Source organism: Cynocephalus volans, chromosome 8 (genome assembly GCF_027409185.1).
Source record: "Cynocephalus volans isolate mCynVol1 chromosome 8, mCynVol1.pri, whole genome shotgun sequence".
NCBI classification, from domain to species: Eukaryota; Metazoa; Chordata; class Mammalia; order Dermoptera; family Cynocephalidae; genus Cynocephalus; species Cynocephalus volans.
In genome coordinates, this window is record NC_084467.1 from 152,624,453 (window position 1) to 152,648,037 (window position 23,585).

The 23,585-nt window shown below is 32.8% G+C and overlaps 1 protein-coding gene across 1 annotated transcript in view; it reads left to right on the forward strand.

The window, feature by feature from the left end:
• CDC73 (cell division cycle 73) overlaps positions 1 to 18,329 on the forward strand; it is a 103,286-nt gene extending 84,957 nt beyond the window's left edge. Inside the window, exons 14-17 of the mRNA XM_063105020.1 lie at positions 5,232 to 5,393; positions 8,515 to 8,615; positions 15,713 to 15,854; positions 16,740 to 18,329. Of these exons, the coding sequence (XP_062961090.1) occupies positions 5,232 to 5,393; positions 8,515 to 8,615; positions 15,713 to 15,854; positions 16,740 to 16,776 (442 nt within the window). The 3' untranslated portion in view covers positions 16,777 to 18,329. The remainder of the gene's footprint in view (positions 1 to 5,231; positions 5,394 to 8,514; positions 8,616 to 15,712; positions 15,855 to 16,739) is intronic.
• The last annotated feature ends 5,256 nt before the right edge of the window (positions 18,330 to 23,585 follow it).

Below are 23,585 nucleotides of genomic sequence, written 5' to 3' on the forward strand. Positions count from 1 at the left end.
TACCGTAATAAAAAAACAAAGATTGCTGTAAAATTGTAGAAAATTGAGTCCTGACTCTGAATAAAGAGGATAAATTAATAGTGAAAGAATTATGGCTTAAATTTAGAATTAAGAAAATGCTTAAATATATAGAAATTTACATAGAGATATATGTAAAGTTTGATAGGCTGGGAAACCAAAATTATCTCATTTATCATATTTGAACGTCAGATGTATTGTCCCTTCATATGCCACCTTATAAACTAGACGACTACATTAATTTTATATTGGTAGACCAGAACTGACTCGTTCAAACTTTTTGTGCAAAGGAAGATGTAGAAATAAAATGCAGTTGTGTGTTATTTTAAGACTTAGGCTTAATTTTTGCCCTTTTCTTTAGTACCCTAAATTTTATTCCATCTGGTCATTGCTGGCATTAGCAGATGCTTCTGTGCTGAGAGTGGAGCTGTAGTGGAATAAGATACGTTGATAATTGACAGTTCACCTAGAGTAGCTGAAATGATAGTGCTGTAATACATAGCACTATGGTCATAACTTTAATTAAGTTTAGTTGGCTAGCGCATTATATACTTTATTGATTCTGAGATACACATTTATTTTTCATGATTTCCAGAATTGGAATATGTCTGATAATTGATGGCATCTTAGAGTTGCTGTGACTAAGTGGCAGTCCTGACATATTTTTTTATTATCTGTACGTGCACAAAATAGTGCATGTGCAGTTCATAATTTCATCAGTTCTGAGATATGTGCATAGATGGTACTATAAGTATTGAATTTAAATGTAGTTTAAAATGTCTCCAGAAAGATAGGCTGTGATTTAGCATTGAAGCAAACAGTTATTATGGAGGAACAAAGTAGGAGGATTCACACTACCTGATTTCAAGATTTATATAAAGCTCCTGTAATCAAGACATTGTGGTAGTGATGTAAAGATAGACAAATAGATGAATGAAAGTAATGCAGAATGCAGAAATGGACCTACACTGTTTTTGTCAAAGACTACAAGGCAGTTCAGTTGAGGAACAAAAGAAAGTCTTATTTTTTTTGGTCATTTTTGTGACCGGCCGCACTACGCTCAGCCAGTGAGCACACCGGCCATCCTTATATAGGATCCAAACCCGCGGCAGGAGCACCGCTGCACTCCCAAGTGCTGCACTCTCCTGAGTGCGCCACGGGGTCGACCCTAAAAGAAAGTCTTATTAACAAACGATACTGGAACAACTCCATAAGTGGATGGCAGTGGGGTGGGGTGGAGAATGACTCTCAACCATTACCTAAAATCATATACAAAAATTTATTTAAGATGTGTTATACACCCAAACATAAAAACTAAACTATAAAGCTTCTAGAAGAAAGCATAAGATAATGTCTTCATTATCTTGGATTAGACAAAGTTTTTTTTTTAAGGATGAATCATAAAAGAAAAAGATAAGTTGGGCTTAATTAAAATTTAAAATATCTGCTTATCAAAAGACACTATTAAGAAAATGAAAAGGCCAGCCACATACTGGGAGAAAATGTTCTCATTGCATATTTCTAACAAAATATTTGTATCTAGAATATGTAAAGAACTCCTACATAATGCTATTAAAAAGACGATTCAATTAAAAATGAGCAAAAGACTTAGACACTTCATGAAATGTCCAATAAGCACATGAAAAGATGTTCAGTATCATTAGTCACTGAGGAAAACAAAAAGTTAAAATTATGATGAGATACTACTTCACACCTATTAGAAAGACTAAAATTAAAAAGGCTAGAACTCTCATACATGTGAGAGTGTAAAATAGTAGAGCTGCTTTGGAAAACTTTCTGGAAGTTTCTTACAAAGTTAAACATACCCCATGATCTAACAGTTCCACTCAAAGTTTTTTTTGTATAAGAGAAATGAAAGCATATGTCCACAAAAGTATTTATATAAGAATGCTTATATTAGCTTTATTTGTAATAACCCAAATTTTGGAAACACCCTGCTGTAGACTGTTTGTGTCTCCCCAAAATTCATATGTTGAAATCTAAGCACCAATTTGATGATATTAGGAGGTAGGGACTTTTGAGGTAATTAGGTCATGACAGGATTAGTGCCCTTATGAAAGAGACCTCACAAAGCTCCCTTGCCCCTTCTGCCATGTGAGGACACAGCAAAAAGACAGCTGTCTGGAAACTAGGAAATAGGCCCTCACTAGGTAACAAATGTGCCAGCATCTTGATCTTGGACTTCTCAGCCTCCAGAACTGTGACATAAATTTCTGTTGTTTATAAGTCACCCATTCTATGATATTTTTGTTATAGCATCCCAAATGGGCTAAGATTCACCCAAATGTCCACCAGCAGGGTAATGTTAAGCAAATTGTGGTATGTTCATATAATAGAAATCTATTCAGCAATAAAAAAGAATGAACTACTGATCCACCCTGCAGCATGGATGAATGTCAGAAACATTAAATTGAATGAAAGATACCAGGTACAAATGAATACAATCCTGTATGATTCTATGTGTGTGAATTTCCAAAACAGGCAAAGCTAATCTATGGTGATGGAAAGCAGAACAGTGGTTGACTATTGGGTGAAGGGAGATGGAGATTGTCTGAAATGTGCATATAGAAACTTTCTGGGTTGATGCAGATGTTCTATATCTTGATTGGAAGGGTGCTTCCACTGGGCATACATTTATCAAAACTCATCTATTTGTACATTTTACTGTATATAAATTTTATGCCAATAAAATTATTGTTGTATAGGTAGAAATACACTGAGATGAAGCAATGGGGTATAAATTTGATTTTTGTGAATTCCTCCTTGTTGGAGTAATGACCTCAATCCTGTATTTTCTTGCAAAGCAACAACCAAACATTTTATGGAACCTAAGAAAGGAAGACACTAGCAGTAGAGCTGTGTTGTTTTTTGCTACTAAGATATATATGAAAAGGATTGCTCTCACACACATCAAGCAATACAGTCCCAGCCAGGAGAAATAGTCAGTTCCTTCTCTGGGATGATTGCTCTGATTTCTGTATGGTATTATTAAGGCATTGTCATGGTTTAATTGGCAGTATTTTTTCTTCTTTCATAGTGGTACAATATAATGGTGTATCTCACAGTCATTGGTGTCTTAGATTTGATGAACTGCAGTAGGGTGAACAGGTAAAATTCATATTGACTAGATGTGAATAATACTAATCTTTTTAGTGGACATAAGTTTAGGAGAAGTGGTCATCAGTCTATCCTTATGTTCTCAAATAAGATCAAGGCTGAAAAGCATTTTGAAATAAAGCTGCTTTTTACTGCTAACAGAGAAGGCTACTATTCTAAGGAAATATCTAAATATAATAGAAATTAAAATACAAGAACATGTAAAAATTCTAGGACTATGGTTAATTAAAAGACCATTTTAGTGACTCTGTTAGTAAAACATCTCAACCAATGTGTTAACATGCAAATGCTATATAACTCATTTCTCAGGCATCAGAAGTAGAATTAGGTATTTAATAGACTTTTTCATTAGTTGGGTATTCTAATAGACAATTCATTTGTATGTATTTTATAATTTATTCATTATTAAAATTCATAAGTAATTTTTTATAAGTATATTTATACTTTCACACTATTACAATTTCAAAAGCCAGAAAAGAGGGAGATGCAATATCATATTTAAGAATTTAAACTTTTTTAACCCCATCTAGGTATAGACTGATTGGAATAAATTAAAGCAAAGCATCTATCTCTTGGCAGTTAAGATCCCTTTGTTCTGTGTGTCTGGAAAATAAGTTCAAAGGGACAAGGAATTGTGTTCTGTACAACTGTGTATATTGTATAGCTTATAACACAATGTATTGTACATACTGTTTACTTAAAATGTCTTTGTCAAAAAAGAATTTTTTTTGTCAGTTGTAGCCTTATATTAGAACTGAGTTTCCAGCAATGCATGTATATTAATTTTTTTAAATAATATGTTTTATTATTCAGAGTGTTAGTATTGCATTTGGCATATTCTAAGTGAGTCTGACTATAAATAAAATAACCAGACTCCATAAGGAGCAAATGATTATCTGGGGGAAATTTTTAAATGATACAGAAAGCTTAAAACTTTTTCATCAGATGTAAAATAGATGTGAGAACAGTCTGCTCAAAAACAAATTTAGTATTATCATTGTGTAGTAAAAATTTTCAAAACTACAAAATTAATATTACTATACAGTGAATTTAGCATTTGGTATTGAAATTTTTCAAGGTACTGTACCATGTGGAAGCTTTCATGCATCTTTATCCTTTCATCTCTCCTAAACTTTAGAAGCAGAATAATACTCAAAGCAGTTATTCTATTGCTCCCATTTAATTGGAGGGGCTAGACCATAGCCAATAAAATATGCTAACAGACTATGTTAGGATTATTTATAATTAGAAAATAAGACTTTTAAAACACTTTGTGAACACTGGGAAATTCTAACTAGCTGCTAACAACTCTCTACATTGCTAAATTATTTTTGAGAATCTTAAGAATTGAACCACATAAGTCGAGTTGGTAAATACCACTAGTATCATCAACTATTTTATTAAAATAGACTATTGGCGTATACCAATTTAATTTTCCTACTTTAAAATTTTCAAAGCAACTTTGATATTTGATGGCATTTTTGTAATTTTGCTGAAGCATAAAATGTGAAAAAAGGTGTTTTGTGAAGCTTCTGAATAGGCTAAGTCACCCAGTGAAGAAGTATAGCTAGCTACAATAGCTTCCTCATAGTGACATTTTGTTTGTTTTGTTTTTTTGATGGCCAGCCATATGTGTTATAACAACAGGCTTTGACCTGGGTGTTTTAACAACAGGCTTGAACCACCTGAGCTAACCGGCCAGCCCTCGAGTGACCTTTTGATTTTTAATCAAGTTTCTCCCTAATAGCATTTGAGAAATCAAGGGTTAATGTGGAGAATGCTAAGTGCTATTTGGATGAATATAAATTGTGTGTTTACACACACACATACACAGACACATACCCTAACACATCAACTTAGGGCCTAAGTGAGCTTGAGTTCTATTTGGCATACAGAGGAAAGACCCATACTCTCCAAGCTTTATGATCTGTACATGCAGGGCAAGTTTATTTAAAAATAAGTGCATTTAGTTTGAAACTATTAATGTTTAAAAAATTATTTCAAAATGTAACTTATTTTCCCATTTTCATCCCATAAAATACATTTGACTTTTTCTCATTTATATTTTTTCGAAGATTTGTTCCATCAGATGAAAAGAAGAAACAAGGTTGTCAACGAGAAAACGAAACTCTAATACAGAGAAGAAAAGACCAGATACAACCAGGGGGCACTGCAATTAGTGTCACAGTACCCTACAGAGTAGTAGACCAGCCCCTTAAACTTATGCCTCAAGACTGGTAAGATAGTCAATATTTTTAAAATATTTATTAATTTTTTGTATATTGTTGATTTTTTTTTTTTCTTGTGTGAACAAATATCAAATTTTGTCAGGGATTCTAAATAGGAACTATCCTTGAAAACTTGAATTTATATAGATCTAATTTGGTCAGCAATAATGTTAACATTCTAGTAATACCTAAATAACCTTATATTTTGAATAGGTAAACCTTATTTTACTTATAAGAAGAAGCACCCTAACTTCTAGAAAACTTTGAGTATAAAAATTTTTTTCCACTTGATCATCCGTACTGGATCAGCTATTAGAACAGAACAAATAGACTGATATTTTAAAGTCCTATATTTTAGATTTTTGATTTGGAGAATTCAGATTTTCTAGTAAGAAAAAATAGTTTTATTGTAAAGGAATAATTTAATAAAAATAATACAGTCAGTTTATTATGGTTTAGCTCTTTTATTGCATTCAATTATTCTTTAACAAAGTTTTAAGCTGTTTCTAATATAAAGTACCTATAAATTAAGATATATGAATTATCTTAAATTATTTTATTAATCTAAACTGAAGTAAAAATTCAGTGTCTTAGAGTATCTCTGATATAGAGAATGCAAGACATGGTGCATTAGATAAAATTTACCCTTGGAATACTTGTTAGTTTTCTGACCTGAGGAAGTCAAGCCATTGAGAATATTGGTATATTAAAAATTAGCTAAAGAATAGAGGATTCTTTATTATAATTCTCCCCTGGTACCTAACAGATACTTTGAGTAATGTATGAGGGGTTGCCAAAAAGTTCATAGAAAGATTCACATTACCTTTCAATTCTCTTTTTCCAAGAACTTTTTAAAGTGCCCTCATATAAAATGAATAAGATGAGAATTTCAGATATCAAACTTAAAATGAAGTTGGAATTTTACACCACTTGTATTATGTGTTTGCAGTTATTTGCGGAAAGTGATAATACAGTGTACCAGTGCCATCACTATGCTGTAAAATATTGCTGTGTATGCTTGTATTAGCTGGGATTTCCAGCCTGGTCTCACAGCTTAGGAGTAATATTTTCTGGGGTTGTTTTTTTTTTTTTTTTTTTTTCCCTACTTTAATTGTTCTTTCAAGAATTCATGGGAAGTAGCGTTTACAGCAAACCCTTGAACAACGCAGATCTGAACTGCGCGGGTCCACTAACAGGCAGAGTTTTTTCAATAAATATATTGGAAAATTTTGGGTTAGACTTGCCATGAATGCCTGATATACCTAACCTAACAGTGAAGTATCCTACCTAATAGTGGCTATTTATTAGTAAAGTACTTCAGAAATGGAATCCCCCTGATGGATTGTCTCATGATAATTCCCTCCCCCCTGCCCAGCCCCATCCAGAGCTCTGGGTGCCCTGTGAAACTTGGCTACCTAGGGAAAAGCACGGGACATAATTAGGTTTTTGGAAAATCAGAAGTTATACATGGATTTTTGACTGCATGAGGGGTCTGCACCCCTAACTCCCCCCCTTTGTTGTACAAAGGCCAGCTGTTTATTATCCTGCTCCATTGCTAACCCTATGAGACCCAGTAGGATCTAGGTGACCTCTGTTCAGCAAATTTCCTTTAGTTTGGCAGGGACCTGGGGTTTTCAACTGTTACATGGTACAAGTTACATCATAAAATTGAGGGATTATTTAATAGTGTACTGCATTACCAAAGATGGTTTTGACCTTGGGGCATGTTTCCCATGAAAGGGGGACATTTTTTACTTAAGATTTAATTTTAGCCCCAGATTTTGAACAGATTAAGAATTTTAGGCTTGCAGTTTTTCACAAACTTTGATAGCTGCTGTAGAACTTTTACTTTGAATAGAAGGTAACCCTGGTTTAATGGGTTTTTTTTGGATGTATAGAGTCTTCATCTAACACAGTAGTTATCAAAGTGTGGTCTCTGGACCTCTAGACATTCTCAAGACCCTTCCAGGGGCTTGCAAAGTCAAAACTGTTTCCATACCAATACTGTGATGGTTGTTCTCATGATTTATCAGTCTTCAAACAGGGATAATAGTTTACCCAATCTCCAAGATTAATAATTTATTCTCCTCCTTTCCTCCCTCTTTTCTTTTTCTTCCTTTCTCTCTTCCTCCTTTCCTCCCTTCCTTTTCTGTTCTTTAGTATGCCCATGCACTTCTGTTTCCTCATCTCTAAAGTGAGGGTATTAATAATATTCACCTCACTGGATTGTTTTGAAGATTAAATGTGTTAACATAAGTAATGCATAAAGTGCTTAAAGCAGCACTGGCACATACTAGTAAATGTTATTAATGTTAACCATTATTGTTAATGTTACTGTTTTGTTCCCACCTCTTTGATTGTAGGCTTAAACTGTTTATGGCACCACTTACTATAATTTCTCAGTTTAACTGAATAGTTTGTGAAATAATAAAATAAGGGGGCCTAGAAAGAGATTTGTTCATTCCAGGAAAACTAGATCGAATGGTTGAAAAAAATGTTGCTTTAAAAAAAACAAATACAAAAAACAACTTACACAATTTAGGGTGAGTGAAACAATTGGAAAGATTGTAAAACAGCTGGAAAAATTATAAAAGCCTAGATAGTTTTAATACTCCAGTTACTTCCCAAGTAATCAGAAGAACTCCAAAATAAGGATTTCGTAAAATTGTTGGTGAGTTACTGTAATGTAATGTTTTTAATTAAAGTAAAATAATTAAGATGCATTTGAATTTTAAATAATTTGCTTTTAAAACCAACTTTTTGGATTAATAGATCAACCACTGTTCCCTGTTGCATTGGAAAAGTGAGTCCTACTCGAATTAATAGAAGGGAAGGGGAAAGACTAAAAAGGTTACATAAAATCATTGTGTATATAATTATATTTAAAAGATTTAGGTGTAAAAAACAGATACATAGGAAGTATAGCAATCATTAATGTACTCTAATGGTAAGTAACATTGTATTGAAAAGTTAAGGTAATGTACTTACTGTATTTGTCTCAGAGAAGAATTGATAGGAGACTATATCACATAAATAATTATGAGACCCTTTTTTTAGGGATTTACAGTAACTAAAGCTCAAGTTTGAGATATTCTCTCTCTGTTCCCCCCACCCCATTTTCTACTTGTAGGGACCGAGTTGTAGCAGTTTTTGTGCAGGGTCCTGCATGGCAGTTCAAAGGTTGGCCGTGGCTTTTGCCTGATGGATCACCAGTTGACATATTTGCTAAAAGTAAGATTCTCTTTATATTTACTGCTTATCCCATAAAGAAATGTTCTTACTTTATTTAAGAGAAAGAGCCATATATGGTTTTGCATATATGAGGTGTACATCAAAGGATTGCCATTAAGTAACATATATAATGTTAATTTTTAAGCACCTACGAAATGTTTTCAAAAGGCTTTTGTACATTAATACATTATGTGTAGTTAAATCTAAAAATGAATTTTGCCTATCCCATATTAATAATTATTTTTTAGGTTGTTTAAAATTATTAATATTGTTGCATATCCATACATTTTAATTAAAACTGATGACCAGTTTTAAATGGGTTTTTTGTTGAACAGGAATGTGTAACTGTAACTTAAAGTGCCATAGGACCTCTACCAGCATTCCCATCATCTGGAGTGATTGCAGCATGACTGGCTTTTTCTCTTCATTCAGATCTCAGCTCAGATGTTCCCTCTTCAGAGAATCCTTCTCTGACTGTCTTGTTTGAAATAGCCATCACCTCCTCCCAGTTGCTTTCTAAGCTGTTTTATTTGCTTGATAGCACTTACTATTGCTTGACGTATAACTTTTATATATTTATTGGAACTCTTCCCTGGCCTGAGTCAAGTTCCACAACAGAAGAGGCCTTTTCTACTTTATTCACCTTTGTGTCCTCAGCATAGAAAAGTGCCTGGAATAGAGAAGCTCTCAATAAATATCTGCTGAATGAATTATTTCATGCAGCTGATATCTTTTATTAAACATATTGGTATAAATTGATGTAATAAAAGTAGATTAAATTAACCTGTTTATTTGCTGAAAAGGATATTTCAACAATTATTGGAGTACTCAGTTAAAATAGCAATATTAGTAATTAATTATGTCATTTTTATGGAACAAATATGCTTATTAGAAATGGCAACTTAGTTATTATGAATATAGATTATACCACTGTGCAATCCAGCCTTTTTAGCAATCCCAGTTTTTGTTAGTGGTACCACCATTTTTTCATAGAAGCTGCCCAAGCTTGAAAGTTTTATCATTTGTTTTTCTGCTACCTTCATTCATTTTAAAAAGTGAATTCTAATATTACTGATATTATGATAGGCTTTTATGTTATTTCTGAAACTTGAATAATGCATAACGAGTTGGTAAATAGGAGTTAATGTAGAGAGAGAATGGAAGTTTTAATGAAAATAAAATGTGAGTGCTGTCTTGTATCTACTTGTTTGCCTTGTTGAATAGTATAACAGAGAAACGTTTAGAATAGTCAGGATGTAAATGCTTTTGAATTTCATTAAGAATATAGCGATGTTTTTATTATTGTTTGTGTTCTCTCATTAAGAATTTAGAGAATTTTAACAGTAATCAATGACTTTCCTGCATGAATTATTCTTTCCCTTTAGCCTTCTTTCTGTGCTGGCTCCTTTTTGTCAGCTGCTTCTCTTTTTCCAACTACATTTTTGAAAGAATTATCTCCACTAACTTTGTATTGAATTCTCAATCCACTGTAGTCTGGCTCTTACTCTCAACTAAAACCAAACTGTTCCCACCAAGGTTACCAGTGACCCAAGAATTGGATACTTTTGACCTCTTATTAGAATTTGATTCTGTTGACTTATTCGCTCCTTTTTAAAACATTATTTTCCAAGTTCTTGTTACACTTTATCTTAGATTCCCTTACTTCTTTTCCTCTGGCTGTCAACTGTATGTTTATGTTCCTATTTTTCTTCTCCTTTAATTCTGAATACCCTCTCAGGGAGATCTGATAGCTTTCGATTACCATCTGGGTCCCCTTATTCTGGAAGTTATGTCTCTAGCCTTATATTTTGGGCCTACATACCTCACTGACTACCAGATAACTCCTCTGTGATGTTCCATTGGTACGTCAAACTCAACCTGTTGTAAATGGAATTGATCATCTTATTCTTTTCCTCATTCTCAAACTATTTCTTGTACTCAATTAGTTTTTTCAATAATTTGCCTAAGCCAGAAATTTAAGATGGTCTCACTGCTTTCACTCTTCTGGCTTCCCACCCTTTCTCCATTTTAATACACATAGAAAATGTTAATATCTGTATAGTATATGGGAAAAACTGAGGGTATTTGGGAGCATCTATATGGACCTTGGTAAAAACTTTTATTATATTTTCTTAATATTGCATAATTATAATACTGTGCAAAGTTTTAGAGAAGATAGCATATGTTGAATTGCATAAAATTGTCAAATAAAATCTTTTCAAAATTATGTTTGAGGTTGTAACTGGATATAACTTTATTTATTTACTGATGTTTTGATTTTTATTGGTTATGAATATTCATGGGGTACAAAGCAAACTGTCACCACTTGTGCCTAACATGTGATGGCCAGAGCCATACTGGCAGCATGCCCATAGCCACAAATTGTGATTATACCCCGTGTCCCCCACCCAATTATCCCCTCAATTATCTCAACCTCCCTCCCCATCCCCCTTTCCCCACTCCACATTGTATTCCTAGGTGTGCTCTCTCCCTCTGCAAGTCCAACGCACCTCTATGGTCTTTCTTTCCTTCTTTCTCTCTTAGCTCCCACTTATGAGAGACTGCATACGGTATTTATCCCTCTGTGCTTTGCTGATTTCACTCAACATAAGTTTCTCCAAGCTCATCCATGTTGTTGCAAATGGGAGAATTTCATTCTTTTTTTATGGCAGAGTAGTATTCCATGGTATGCATATACCACATTTTCCTTATTCAGTCATCCATCTATCGATGGACATTTAGGTGGGTTCCATATTTTGGCTGTTGTGAACAGAGCTGCGATGAATGTGGGAGTGCAGGTATCTCTTTGACATAATTAATATCCATAATATACAAGGAACTCAAGCAATTATACAATAAAAAAAAAACCCAGTTAAAAAATGGGCAAAAGAACTGAATAGACATTTTTCAAAGGAAGGCATACAAATGGCCAACAGGTACATGAAAAAATGCTCAACATCGCTAGTCATCAGGGAAATGCAAATTAAAACCACTTTGAGATATCATCTCACCCCAGTTAGACTGGCTATAATCAAAAAGAATGAGAATAACAACTGCTGGTGAGGGTGTGGAGAGAAGGGAACACTCCTACACTGCTGGTGGGACTGTAAATTAGTACAACCACTATGGAGAACAGTATGGAGGTATCTCAAACAACTACAGATAGATCCTCCATGTGATCCAGCAATCCCATTTCTGGGTATATACCCAAAGAAGTGGAAATCATCATGTTGAATGGATATAACTTTAAAAAAAAATATTTTATGCTTGATCAAAGTTTTTAATGATAATTTCTTCAAATTCATGCTAGTTACCATTGAGAAAAATTTTTTATTTAGTGATCTTCTGTGTTGTGTTGTTCTTTTGTCATTTGTCATGCCAAAAGTGTATCTAAATAGTATTCATATGGACACCTTTTGTTTTTCTTTTTGTTTCATTGTTCTCCCCCCAAAATTGTAACAGGATTTATGGAGCTTGCAAAAATGAGCAATTCCGAATTGTGTGAAATATTTTGCTTTTGTATTCATTATGCCACTGTATAACTTGCTGCTTATAAAAGAACTTTGTTTCTTCTGATTTTACTTACAGAGGCTCACAAATTTTAAATCTTTTTCTAGATAAGAAATGGTAATGTGTTGGTGTAAGTTTGCTTGGCACCATTGCTTCATGCAAATAAAGTATTTTGTCTGATGAGAGAAACCTCATTATGTTTTCTCATTACTGACATAACTTTTTGGACTCTAATATTCCAGCTTTGATTTAAAAAGTTGTTTATTCTGGTAGAAAATTAAATATCAATAAAAATTAAATCTGTTAAAATTATTAAAAGAGACTGTAGGCCTTTATGGCTTCAGATGTATTTTTAAAAATATAACAAGTATTTTAAAGAATGATTTAAAGTAATCACCGAGCAAATTAGAAAAGCAAAACATGTAGTAAGCAGAATAGAAAATATTGAAATGTTGACTTACGTTTAATTCAATAATTTAAATATTTTAAAAATTGACAAAATATTTCTTTCACACATATAAAAAGTAAGTATTTTGAAAATGGGCTTCCGAACCCCATAACATGTATCCCCTTTAATGAATTTGTTTAATTATTTGTTTAAAATCAAAATGAATAACTTATGTCCAGTGAAGAGACTTTTATTTCTAAGAGCAAATAATTTAAAAGTAACATTAATGTTATTATATATTAAACACAAATTATTCATTTCAAATTTTCATCAAGAATTGAACCTTGATTAGTCGTCAACGTCAAAAGCTAATATGCCAGCAAACAGTATGTAACAAGCAATTCATAAAGTAGCTACCAAAAAATTTTAGCAAAGTTGGTTGATTTCTTTTTAGAAACTTCTGTTAGCAGTTGATGGTACCGATAGTAATAATCATAGGCTAGTAAGAAAGTCAAAACTTGGAAAAAAAAATCAAAAACTGAAGAAAAATAAAGCTACACATTTTACATGTGCACATGCAAAACAAGCTCCATTGATGATAAATGGATTGCAAACATGATAACAAACTAGGTGGGATGATTTAACTGGATTATCAGGGAGAGGAAAAAGATTGTAAGTCAATATTTTATCCCCCGTCCCCCCAACCTGTTTACAGTACACACCAGTTCGGGAAGTTTTGCCCTAGAGTCTGTCATCAACCCAACACCCAGAGTTATCTTTTAAAAATGAAAATCACATTTGACCTTTTGCTCTAAACTTTCCAGTGGCTTAATATCACGTTTGGTATAAATTTTAGATTTCTTTGCACAGTAGCTGAGAAAATTCTACATGTAGGTATTGCCTACAAAAAAATTATACTTGTTCAGAGGACATTCCAAACTTGCTCCCATCTTAGGACCTTTGTGTGAGCTGGTGTTTGAGCCTGAAATCCTCTTCTGCCACATCTTTGCAAGATTTGCTTTTTCAATCACCTACTTCTAGGTAACCTCCACAAGAGGCCTTCCAGTAACTTTCTATACACTTTTATTATCTAAACTCCTTATGCTCCTTTTATACTTTCTGAATATTGGATATTTATCTGTTTAACTGTTTGTTGACTATTAGAATATAAGCTCCCTGAGCGCGGAGACTATCTTGGTCACTGCTGTATCCTCAGGGCCTAGAGTAGTACATGATATGTGGGAGGCACTCACTAAATGTCAGATATGTCTTTGTAATTTTTTTCTTTTTCCCATTTTGTCATTTCTGACCAAGTCTCATTAGTTCTTTTGAATCTTTCTCTTACTATCTATGTCTTCTATCCAATTGAAGAACTTCCTGTCTGTCCTCTAGATTGCTAAATTGTATCATTAATAGTCTCTGCTAACCACTTTGCAGTGATTCTCCATGTTGCTTAGATAAAAGTTCAAACTCCTTAATGTGGCCTACAAGTCCAACATTGCTCTGAACCTCTGTGGTCTTATCTCTTCCCTATATTACTTTGCATGATACAGATCTGTAAATTTCTTCAGTTCCTAGACTAAACCATTTTCTCTTTGGGCATGCTCTTCTTGACTTGGGTCACTTTTCTGTGCTTGCTTAATTCTTACATGACCTTTAGGTCTCAGGTTAGACATCATTGCTTGTGCAAGCCTTTTCTGACTGCATTTATGGTGTGGGTAAGGTACTTTTGTGTTTCTATGATACCCTACTACCCTTAACATACAGTATGTGAATAGTTTTTTTCTTATTGTCCTTCACTGGACCATATGCATTTTATCTTACCTTATTCCTCATTTCAGTCCCTAGTGGCTGACATGTATAAACCCTCACTAAGTATTTGCTCAAGCACTTGAAGTTTGAATGATCCATGTGATGTCCATTGATTAAAAAAAATTTTTTGACAGTTTTTTTTTAATTGAAGCATAATGATTGTACATACTTGTGGGGTACAGATTTGAATATCAATACCTATGTCCAATATGTAGTGATCAAATTAGGATAATTAGTATATTCGTGTTTACAAAACATAGTCAATCTTTGTGACCCCTAACCAATTCCTGGTTAACACCCCTCCCTCTCCCTGTCCCACCTCTAATCGCCACAGTTCTGTTCTCTCTTTTATTAAGAGCTCAATGTATTATTGTGGTGGTTGTTTCTTTCTACCTTCGTTAGTTTGTTTCTTAATATTTTTAGCTCCTATTTATGAGTGAGGACATGTGGTATTTCTCTTTCCATGCCTGGCTTATTTCACTTAACATAATTTTCTCTAAGTTTATCCATGTTGCTGCAAATGGCAGAATTTCATTCTTTTTTTTACGGCTGAGTAGTATTCCATTGAGTATATACCACATTTTCCTTATCCAGTTGTCTGTTGATGGGCACTTAGGTTGGTTCTAATTCTTAGCTGTTGTAAATAGAGCTGTGATAAATGTGGGAGTGCAGGTATCCCTTCGACATTATGATTTCCATTCCTTTGTGTATATTTACCCAGCAGTGGGGTTGCCTGGATCATATATGGTTGTTCTATCTCTAGTTGTCTGAGGAACTTCTATACTGTTTCCCACAATGGCTACCCTATTTTACAGTCCCCCCAATAGTGCAGGAGGGTTCCCGTTCTCCACATCCTCACCAGCATTTATTATTCTGTCTTTTTGATAATACCTAGTCTAATTGGGGTGAGATGATGTCTCAGTGTGGTTTTGATTTACATTTCCCTGATGCTGAGTGATGTTGAGCATTTTTTCATGTGTCTGTTGGCCATTTGTATATCTTCCTTTTGTAAATGCCTGTTCAGCGCCTTTGCCCATTTTCAATCAGGTTACTTATTATCTTACTGTTAAGTTGTTTGAGTCTTTGTATATTCTGGATATTAATCCCTTGTTGGATGCATAGTTTGCAAATATTTTCTCCCATTCTGTAGGTTGTCTTTGTTGAATTGAATGTTTCTGAGGATTCTGTAGTGCTTAGCATGTGTTATTTAAAAGATCACTGTATAGCTTCAGTTGGTGGAAGAAAGATTTTTTTAGGTTTTCTGGTTAATATCTGTTGGATGTATTTTTTATTCTTATTTTTAAAAATATTTGTTATTCTCTAAAATGTTTTTATAATTTTGATTATAGTTGGAATAAAAAAATTACTCCCCCCACTTCCCATATAGTTAAAGCCTTCCACCTCAAGTATGATGAAGTTCGTCTAGATCCAAATGTTCAGAAATGGGATGTAACAGTGTTAGAACTCAGCTATCACAAACGTCATTTGGATAGACCAGTTTTCTTACGGTTCTGGGAAACATTGGACAGGTAATTCCGATCCTAACATATACTTACCTATGCTTTATTGTAGTAATTTTCTTGTCTGCTCAGTTAGATTTTAAGTTTCTTAAAGTTGCAAACCATATTCCCCAGTGTCCTTTGAACATTGTCTAGTTTGCTGTTCTACAGTAGAAAATTAACAAATATCTTTGATATATCTACTTTAGAAATAGATGGAAAAGGGCTGATAGCCTTGTTTATAGCTGTGGTTTTGTGATCTGGCTCTAATGAACTGTGTGACCTTTCTGAACCTAGTTTTCTGTCTATCCAAGGAGTTTGGATTAAATGATCCCTGTGTTTTTTGCAAGCACTGAAAGGTCTCTGACTGATTTATTTGAGTTCTGGGTAGCTCATGAAAGGAATTTAGTTTTTAAATTTATTTTAATTACTAGTATAAGTAGGATTCTTAAAGCCCTTTACATTAATAACTTTTGTAATCGGCAGATTTAAGAACAGCATATAATCACACTTAATACCACTGAATTTATTGTTCTCTTTGAGGTTCTTCTTAAAAATCTGTAATTTTCTTGGTATAAGTTTTTCACTAGATGTTATAGGTTTCCTCAAAGTCAGAGGTGACTAAGGTAACCCAATATGATTATAACTGATAATATATTAAAGCGAAACATTTATTCTAGCTAGAAGCACTTAAATTATAGAATTTAATAAGAGCAATGTTTCTTCTAAGTTACTTCAGAAATACTTATATTCCCAAAGGTTACACTATTAAGTTTCTAGTTACTTAGAAGACAGAACATTCTGTTTCACTGTTGATTTAAGTTTTAGGAAATGTCAACTTATTTTTACATGTAATGTTCTAAAAATTCTACAATTTCTATATTCATTATAACCTATTATAATATTTTTTTTCAGGTACATGGTAAAGCATAAATCTCACTTGAGATTCTGAATTATTTGGTTCCCCCATTTATGGAAATCTGGATTAAGAAGTATGGATATACCTTGATCTAAAGACTGAGACTCAAGCTTTATGAATTTATCAGGAACTTATAAATGAAGAAGGTCACAGATTGATCTTTTATAAGACCTTATTTGATGCTTTGTGCTTCAAAGGGATGATGCCTGTCATCCATATAAGCAACTTTTTGGCTTATAACTATTTTTTTAATATTAGCCTTGTAGTCTGTAATGGAAATTGTATATTTTGATAGAAGTTTTTTCTCCATTGGTTAAATTAGCATTACTTAAAATTTGTTTCTTTAGAAAATAAATACAGGTTATAAATGTGTGTATATTTAGAGGTTATAAGGCTCTCAAAGCCATCTCGCTTCTGATTTTTCATTGCTCTATAATTCCTTTTACTGAAAATACTGTGTTATGAATGGTATTAAATTTTAGAGTCTGGAACATGCAGAACTGAGCAAAGGGATGTGACTATTTTGAATGAATCAAAATGTCAACCTGTATGTATACTATACCTACACTTACTCTTTATTTTAAAAAGGAATGGTGAAAAATCAAGAACAATTTTCGGCTTTGGTTGAACTGTTCAGCCTTTTGAAGACTTCTTTACTTATGAATGAATACATTTAATGAATGTACATTATTTTCACTGACTTTGGTGATTTTAAAATTTAGAGTGATATATTTCTGTGATATCTTTCCTTTTGAAAAATCTCAAAACACAGATTAAAAACATAATAGGCTCTAGTACTTTCATTTTGGGAGCCAGAGTATGATTTGGGGGAAAGAGTATGTATCAACTTTATTGCAGTGTAACTTTAACTTCTTTATCTTTTCTCATAAGTCCAGCTTTGATTCTTATTTTATATGGTATAGTATTTTGAGTCTTCTGTTTCTGGGCTTGTCAGTCTTGGAGTTCTTATCTTTTGTTATCCCTAAATATTGATAAACTCCCAGGCACCAAAGAACATGTTTGCTTACTTAAGTGTCTGAACAGAAACAAGATAAAAACGCTGGTATTTTTATGTGCATATTTAATAGGGTATAAAATACAAAACCTATATTTTAACTTAGTAAACTATTTTACTATTTCTCTACTTTAGACAGAATGTTTCATCCAAGGTACAACGAATGACCATTCTCCTTGAGTATTAATTTCACCTTTTACTACTTAAAAGAAACTAGGAACCTATGCTCCCCTACATTGTTTTTTGCCATTAGAATTTTTGCTGATCATTAAGTCCTATTGTCATTTTTTCCCCCCATTTCTTCCCACCATGATTCTCTCTTAGGTTAACATGTTTTTAGTAAACATCTAACACTTTCATATGTTGTTAAGCTGACATTACCTAGCCTCTTTTTGAAATTTAATGCTATCATAAAAATGAGAAGCAATTATTTATTTTTTAAGTAGCCACAAAAGTTCTTGCCAGTAGTAAATAGAAAAGATATTTATTCACATGGAATTCACAAGGCTCTTCATAAAAAAGCAATCAGCATTTAAAAATATTAGATTTTAATATATTTATAAGATTTGAACAGATCTTGCCCATTTTTTCCTTCTTCTCTGCATCCCTCTTCTTGAAGATAAAAGAAAACAAATTTGTTTACATTAGAATTTGTCAGCATATAAACCTGTTTTCAAAATAAATTATGTATTGTGTAAACTTTCTCCATGATGAAATAGTCAAGAACTAAAATCTGTAATATTGTAATGTGAGATTACTTGTTAAGACTACTACAAATGGACATGAACTACCTTTCCATAAAGATTTTTGGTATTTATTCTTATATATATATAATTTACTTGATAAAGAGTATGAGTTAAATTTGGGAACATCTACTTCGAACAGGATTTATTTTTTTATTTTGAATTTGCCTATGTATATTGAAAGGCTTGTGGAAATACTGTATGGAACATTAGGAAAAATACAAATATGCTATACCCTGTATTTTAAAATCAGACTTCTAGTATGTATTTTTTTTTCTTCGTTTTGACAGTTTAGTTCCATATTTAGGTCCATGTAATTAATTTTATAACCATTAATTCTAAAAAAAAAAAAGTCCCAAACTTTCAGCCAACCACTATTTATTCTCCCATGACTCAGTTCTACAGCAGCACCTAACACAGCACCTTGCGCATAGTAGGCATTCAGTAAATATTTGTATGCATGAATGAATGATGTATTTTCAGTGTAACTGATTTATTACAAAGTAATTTAAGTATACTTGGTCTTGGAGTTTGAGAATACAGAATTTCAGGAAGTGAAGAGGCGTAAGTAGATATTTTGATGGAAACAAAGTGTGTATTAATAACTTGACTTAACCCCTAGTTACTATTAACTGGAGACCCCCTTGTTTGCCCTGCCTATGAAGGAAGCTCTGTTTCTTTATTCATAGGACACTCTTCTGAGTCAGGTAACAGTAAGAAATATGTAAGTTTCAATCAATACCTCTCCACCCTGATTACACATCAGAATCATTTGAGGAGTTTTTAAAAATACCCATGTCTGAATCCTGATTCTGATTCAGATTGTCTGGCATGAGACATGGTCATCACTATTTTTAAAAAAGTTCTCCAGGTAATTTTAATGTGCAGGAAGGATTGAGAATCACTGGTTTAATTTGTTACTGAAAACAGTACCAGTATTAAATGTAATTATACCTCCTTTTCTTCTACTTTTGTGTGGTTTTTTTTTTTTTTTTCCTTTCTTTTTTTTCTGTGGGCACCCTTTGCACTAGACCATCCCCATGATTTGGAGGTATTGGCCTCTTTTCCCATAGGACAAATTTAGATCTTATTTATTTAATATAGAAGGTGTATTTTGCTGTTTAATATTTAAACAATGTTTAATATATTTCATTATTAACTAATATTATAGTTTATGGTTTTTTCCCGATGTGTTCATATCCTTTACTAACTTTTCATTTTTAGCAGCAGCACAATAATTCATACAGAAATAACATTCATAATGAGGAAAATCTCATAATTGATTTTTAAGTTACAAAGAAGTAAAGTATTAATTTCTTATCTGCCATGCAGAATGAGACAAATACAGTTTGCTTGTTAAAGGAAAGAGGCATACTTTTAAATTAGTCTGCACAGAAAAGTATAAGTAAACTATTTCATTTAAATAAAATTCATTATCTAATAAACATTGAAGGGAGTATTTTTCCTAAATAAAAACTTTTGTGACTCCTAACAAAATTAAAGTGATGACATTGTTCTTTTTTGGAGGGTGGGAGGGAGTATTTGTTGAACTAATGTAGTACATAAAATTCTTTGAGACTAGCAGCATATTTTGTAATATTACAAATATAACAGTTTCAAAACCTGGTCAACGTTAATGACTTAGAAAGTGGCTTAAAACTGTGTTTTGAAATTGCTTGTTTAAATGCAAAATTACAACTAAGGTAGAGAAGGGTTTTTTTTCCAGAGAAGTTTATTAAAGATTTCACACATATACTTTTTTTAAAAAGATTCTTCATAAAGAAATTGTTGGTCTATCTTGTTACAGTTCACATGGAGTGCTGGAATTTGTAAAATAAAAACTATAGAAATTTGTTCTCCACTGAAAAGTTGGCAGTTGCTGTTTGTCAAAAAAAAAAAAAAAAGACAGGAAAATTCAATTTAGTTACATTAGCCTTAATATTACTAGACTGAATTTCTAGTATTTATTCACTTGGGTTTGAGATTCACCTGAGTATTCTAATAATAGTATATTAACTTTAGAAATAAAAAAGGGAGAAGTGACTGAATTTGAGTTAAATTAACCATGTCCTATATTTTCTGGCATATTCATTGCCACATCTGCAAGTATATGCACCCCAGCATTGTTGATGTATTCACATGATGGAATAATAACTAAGGAGACATTGAAAATGTATAATAGATGTATAAAGAATTATGTTTAGTAAATATAATACATAATACTTTCAGGTTATTGATCTCTTTGGATTTGTGTGTATTATTCTAGGTAGAGTTTATAAGAGTATCTTGGAAGTTTTAAATACGTGCCATTTACTGAAATGCAGGAAGCATTTTTCTACAAGTACAGCTAATTAAATAAAACTAGTTTTATTGCCAGAATTCAAAAAGTGGGGTGGTCCTTTGTAAAACTTAAGCAAATGATCTATCTTTCTGAGGATTTTGTTTGCCATTGAATTCCATTTGTATCCACTTTAAATTTACTAAAAGCTACTAAACCCCCAAGTTTGATATAATGCTTAATACGTGATACAGGTCATACACACAGAGTAGGCATTATAAATGTTGGTTTAACCACCAATTGGTACTATTTCTCAAGCAAAATGGTTCTTAAATAGAGCTTAAGTTTGGGCCAACTTGTGACCTAATAAAAATGTTCTACTCATTCTTATTCCATTTCTGTGTAATATTAAATTTCAGGTTTAATTGTAAATAAAACATTTTTATAGTACCTAACACTGAGAGTCTTGAGGACTGTTTCCATCCTCTCCCGTTGCCTACCAAAAAAACATTTATACCAAGAAGGCAGAACCTGTATTGTGGGCCGGGATGATGTTATCTTTACATGAAGTAATTTCATGAGATTTGTCAAGCATAGTATTTCTCCATTTTGGGAATAAATGATAAGTTTTCACTTGAACACTAATGAGTTAAATTCATTTACAGTCTCTTTTCCTGTTAATGAGTTAAATAATGTAGAGAATCATAGTTCTTCATAAAGGTAGCAAGCTCCATGCTCTGCTAAACCTACAGTTTTGATTATGGTCAAATCTCCTATGTTGTTATTGTAATAGAATTAAGAGTGTATGCTGGTAAATTACACTACCGTTGCAGTTTGAACATCCTGATTTTAACATTTTATAGTTTTAAAACAAATTGTACTCTCATGTAGTCAAATCATTAATCATATTGTTAAATCAGTGATACCAATGTCCAAATCTTCCATAACAAAATTTCTTTAATGCAGAGTTTAATGGACTATATTCAAACAATTTTCATTCAATTAAATGTATATTTTATTCTGCTGTTCCTTTGATCATCTGCTCTTGGGTGAGCATCTGCATAACTAAAATAGATAGAGCATAAGTTGTAAATGCTGTTGATTTTTTTAAGGCTCAAAGGTGATAGTATATAAATAACAGCACATTGCCAAATAAGTTTTTTTCTCATTTTCTAAAACACTTTTAAAAATATTTAATCGTGTAATGATCAGCATTTATGGTGAGTTGTGAGAATTTTTTTTTTTTAAATTTTCTTAAATAGTCATAGAAAACATTTATAGTGGCTCTGGAGCAGGCTCTGTTGTTGAGTCAGTCTAATAATTATTTGTAGATCCTTTGGCACAGAATTATTTATAGTTTATAATTCACCCCCATCCAGAGAATGCTGATTTATATTACATAAGTATTGTAAATAGGGCTGAGACCATAGTGAAGCAGAAGAAATCTGAGAGATTCTGTTTATTATATTTGGATATTTTATTGGACTGTGCTTTGTTTGCCCACAAACTCCAAGTGGAAACACATTGGGTTACACAACACAGTGATAAAATATGGCAGTGTATACTCACAGAAGATTGGCCTTCATGGAGTTTATAGTGTTAAAAATGTAATGGCATCTATTTCTTTTTTAAATTGGTAAATAATATAGACATTTTTCTTTAAAATGGAACAGTTTGAAAGTGTCTGTCAAGTCAGTATGTGTATAACGGTTGAGAGAGACCAAGTGAGCTTTTCTCATGGCTCGTGCAGTTACTGTAACACAGTTGAGCATCACTGATGTTTATGGTGGTTTTGATTAAAACAGTTTTAAAATATTTGTTTTCTTAATGTATTTTTATTCCATAATGCACCCTTCAGTACAAAGGAAGTGTAAAGTTCACTGATGATGAAATAAAATAAATTGAGGAACATTAAAATAGCTTAAGGTTAAAGCAAGTAGGTGGAGGAATGTGAGGAGAAAGAAGGAATTATGTGGGAACTCCAACCTAATGCCAAAATATAGTATGATTAGGACAGTGTTGTATACTTTCTGTGGTCATGAATTTCGATGATGAAGCTAGGCAAACCTATAGTGTGATTTTTCTCTAGCAACTTTTCTTTAGCTGCTTGATTGCAGGTACAGAGAATTGCAGTTAGATTTTTAACTATTTTGATGGAAGTAGAAGCAGATCAGGGAGTTGGAGGTATTTGTAAAGTGATAATTGTAATACCAGAGCATGGAATTTAAACTATTCAAGGAATAAATGATAGGAAATGATAGATGGTAAATGATGAGAAAGTGGTACTGTCTTGTGAGTGGAAAGCTGCTATGAAAGTGAGCCTGAAAGATGAGAGACGGTGATCAGAGGATGCGACGTGTGAAGTCAAGATTTCAAAGATCTAATATTGATGAGAATAAGTCAAGACCTTGGAAGTGGCTGAGATAGGAGGAGGTGACCTTTGAGATGAAGAATCAGGGATCTGTGAGGACGTGGTTATTCATGTAAGTGTTGAAAAAACTGAGAATGAGAAGAAAGGGGGTGACAAGGAAGGTGGCACCAAGGAGGAGGTGGATGGTACAAGGTTTACAGGGTCCATGCTTTAAACAAAAACTTTGGCTTTATATCAAGAGATCATTGAATGTGAATGTACATTTAGATTTTCTAAGATGAATTAATAATACATAAGCAGTACAGATCATTTCAATGCCTCCTCTGACATCCAAATTGTTAAATTATATATTTGTCCCATTAGCACAAATTATGAGGGATTTTCATATACTAAGACAGCTTTCCCACCTTCTCTGAGTCTTATGTGTCTTTCCCA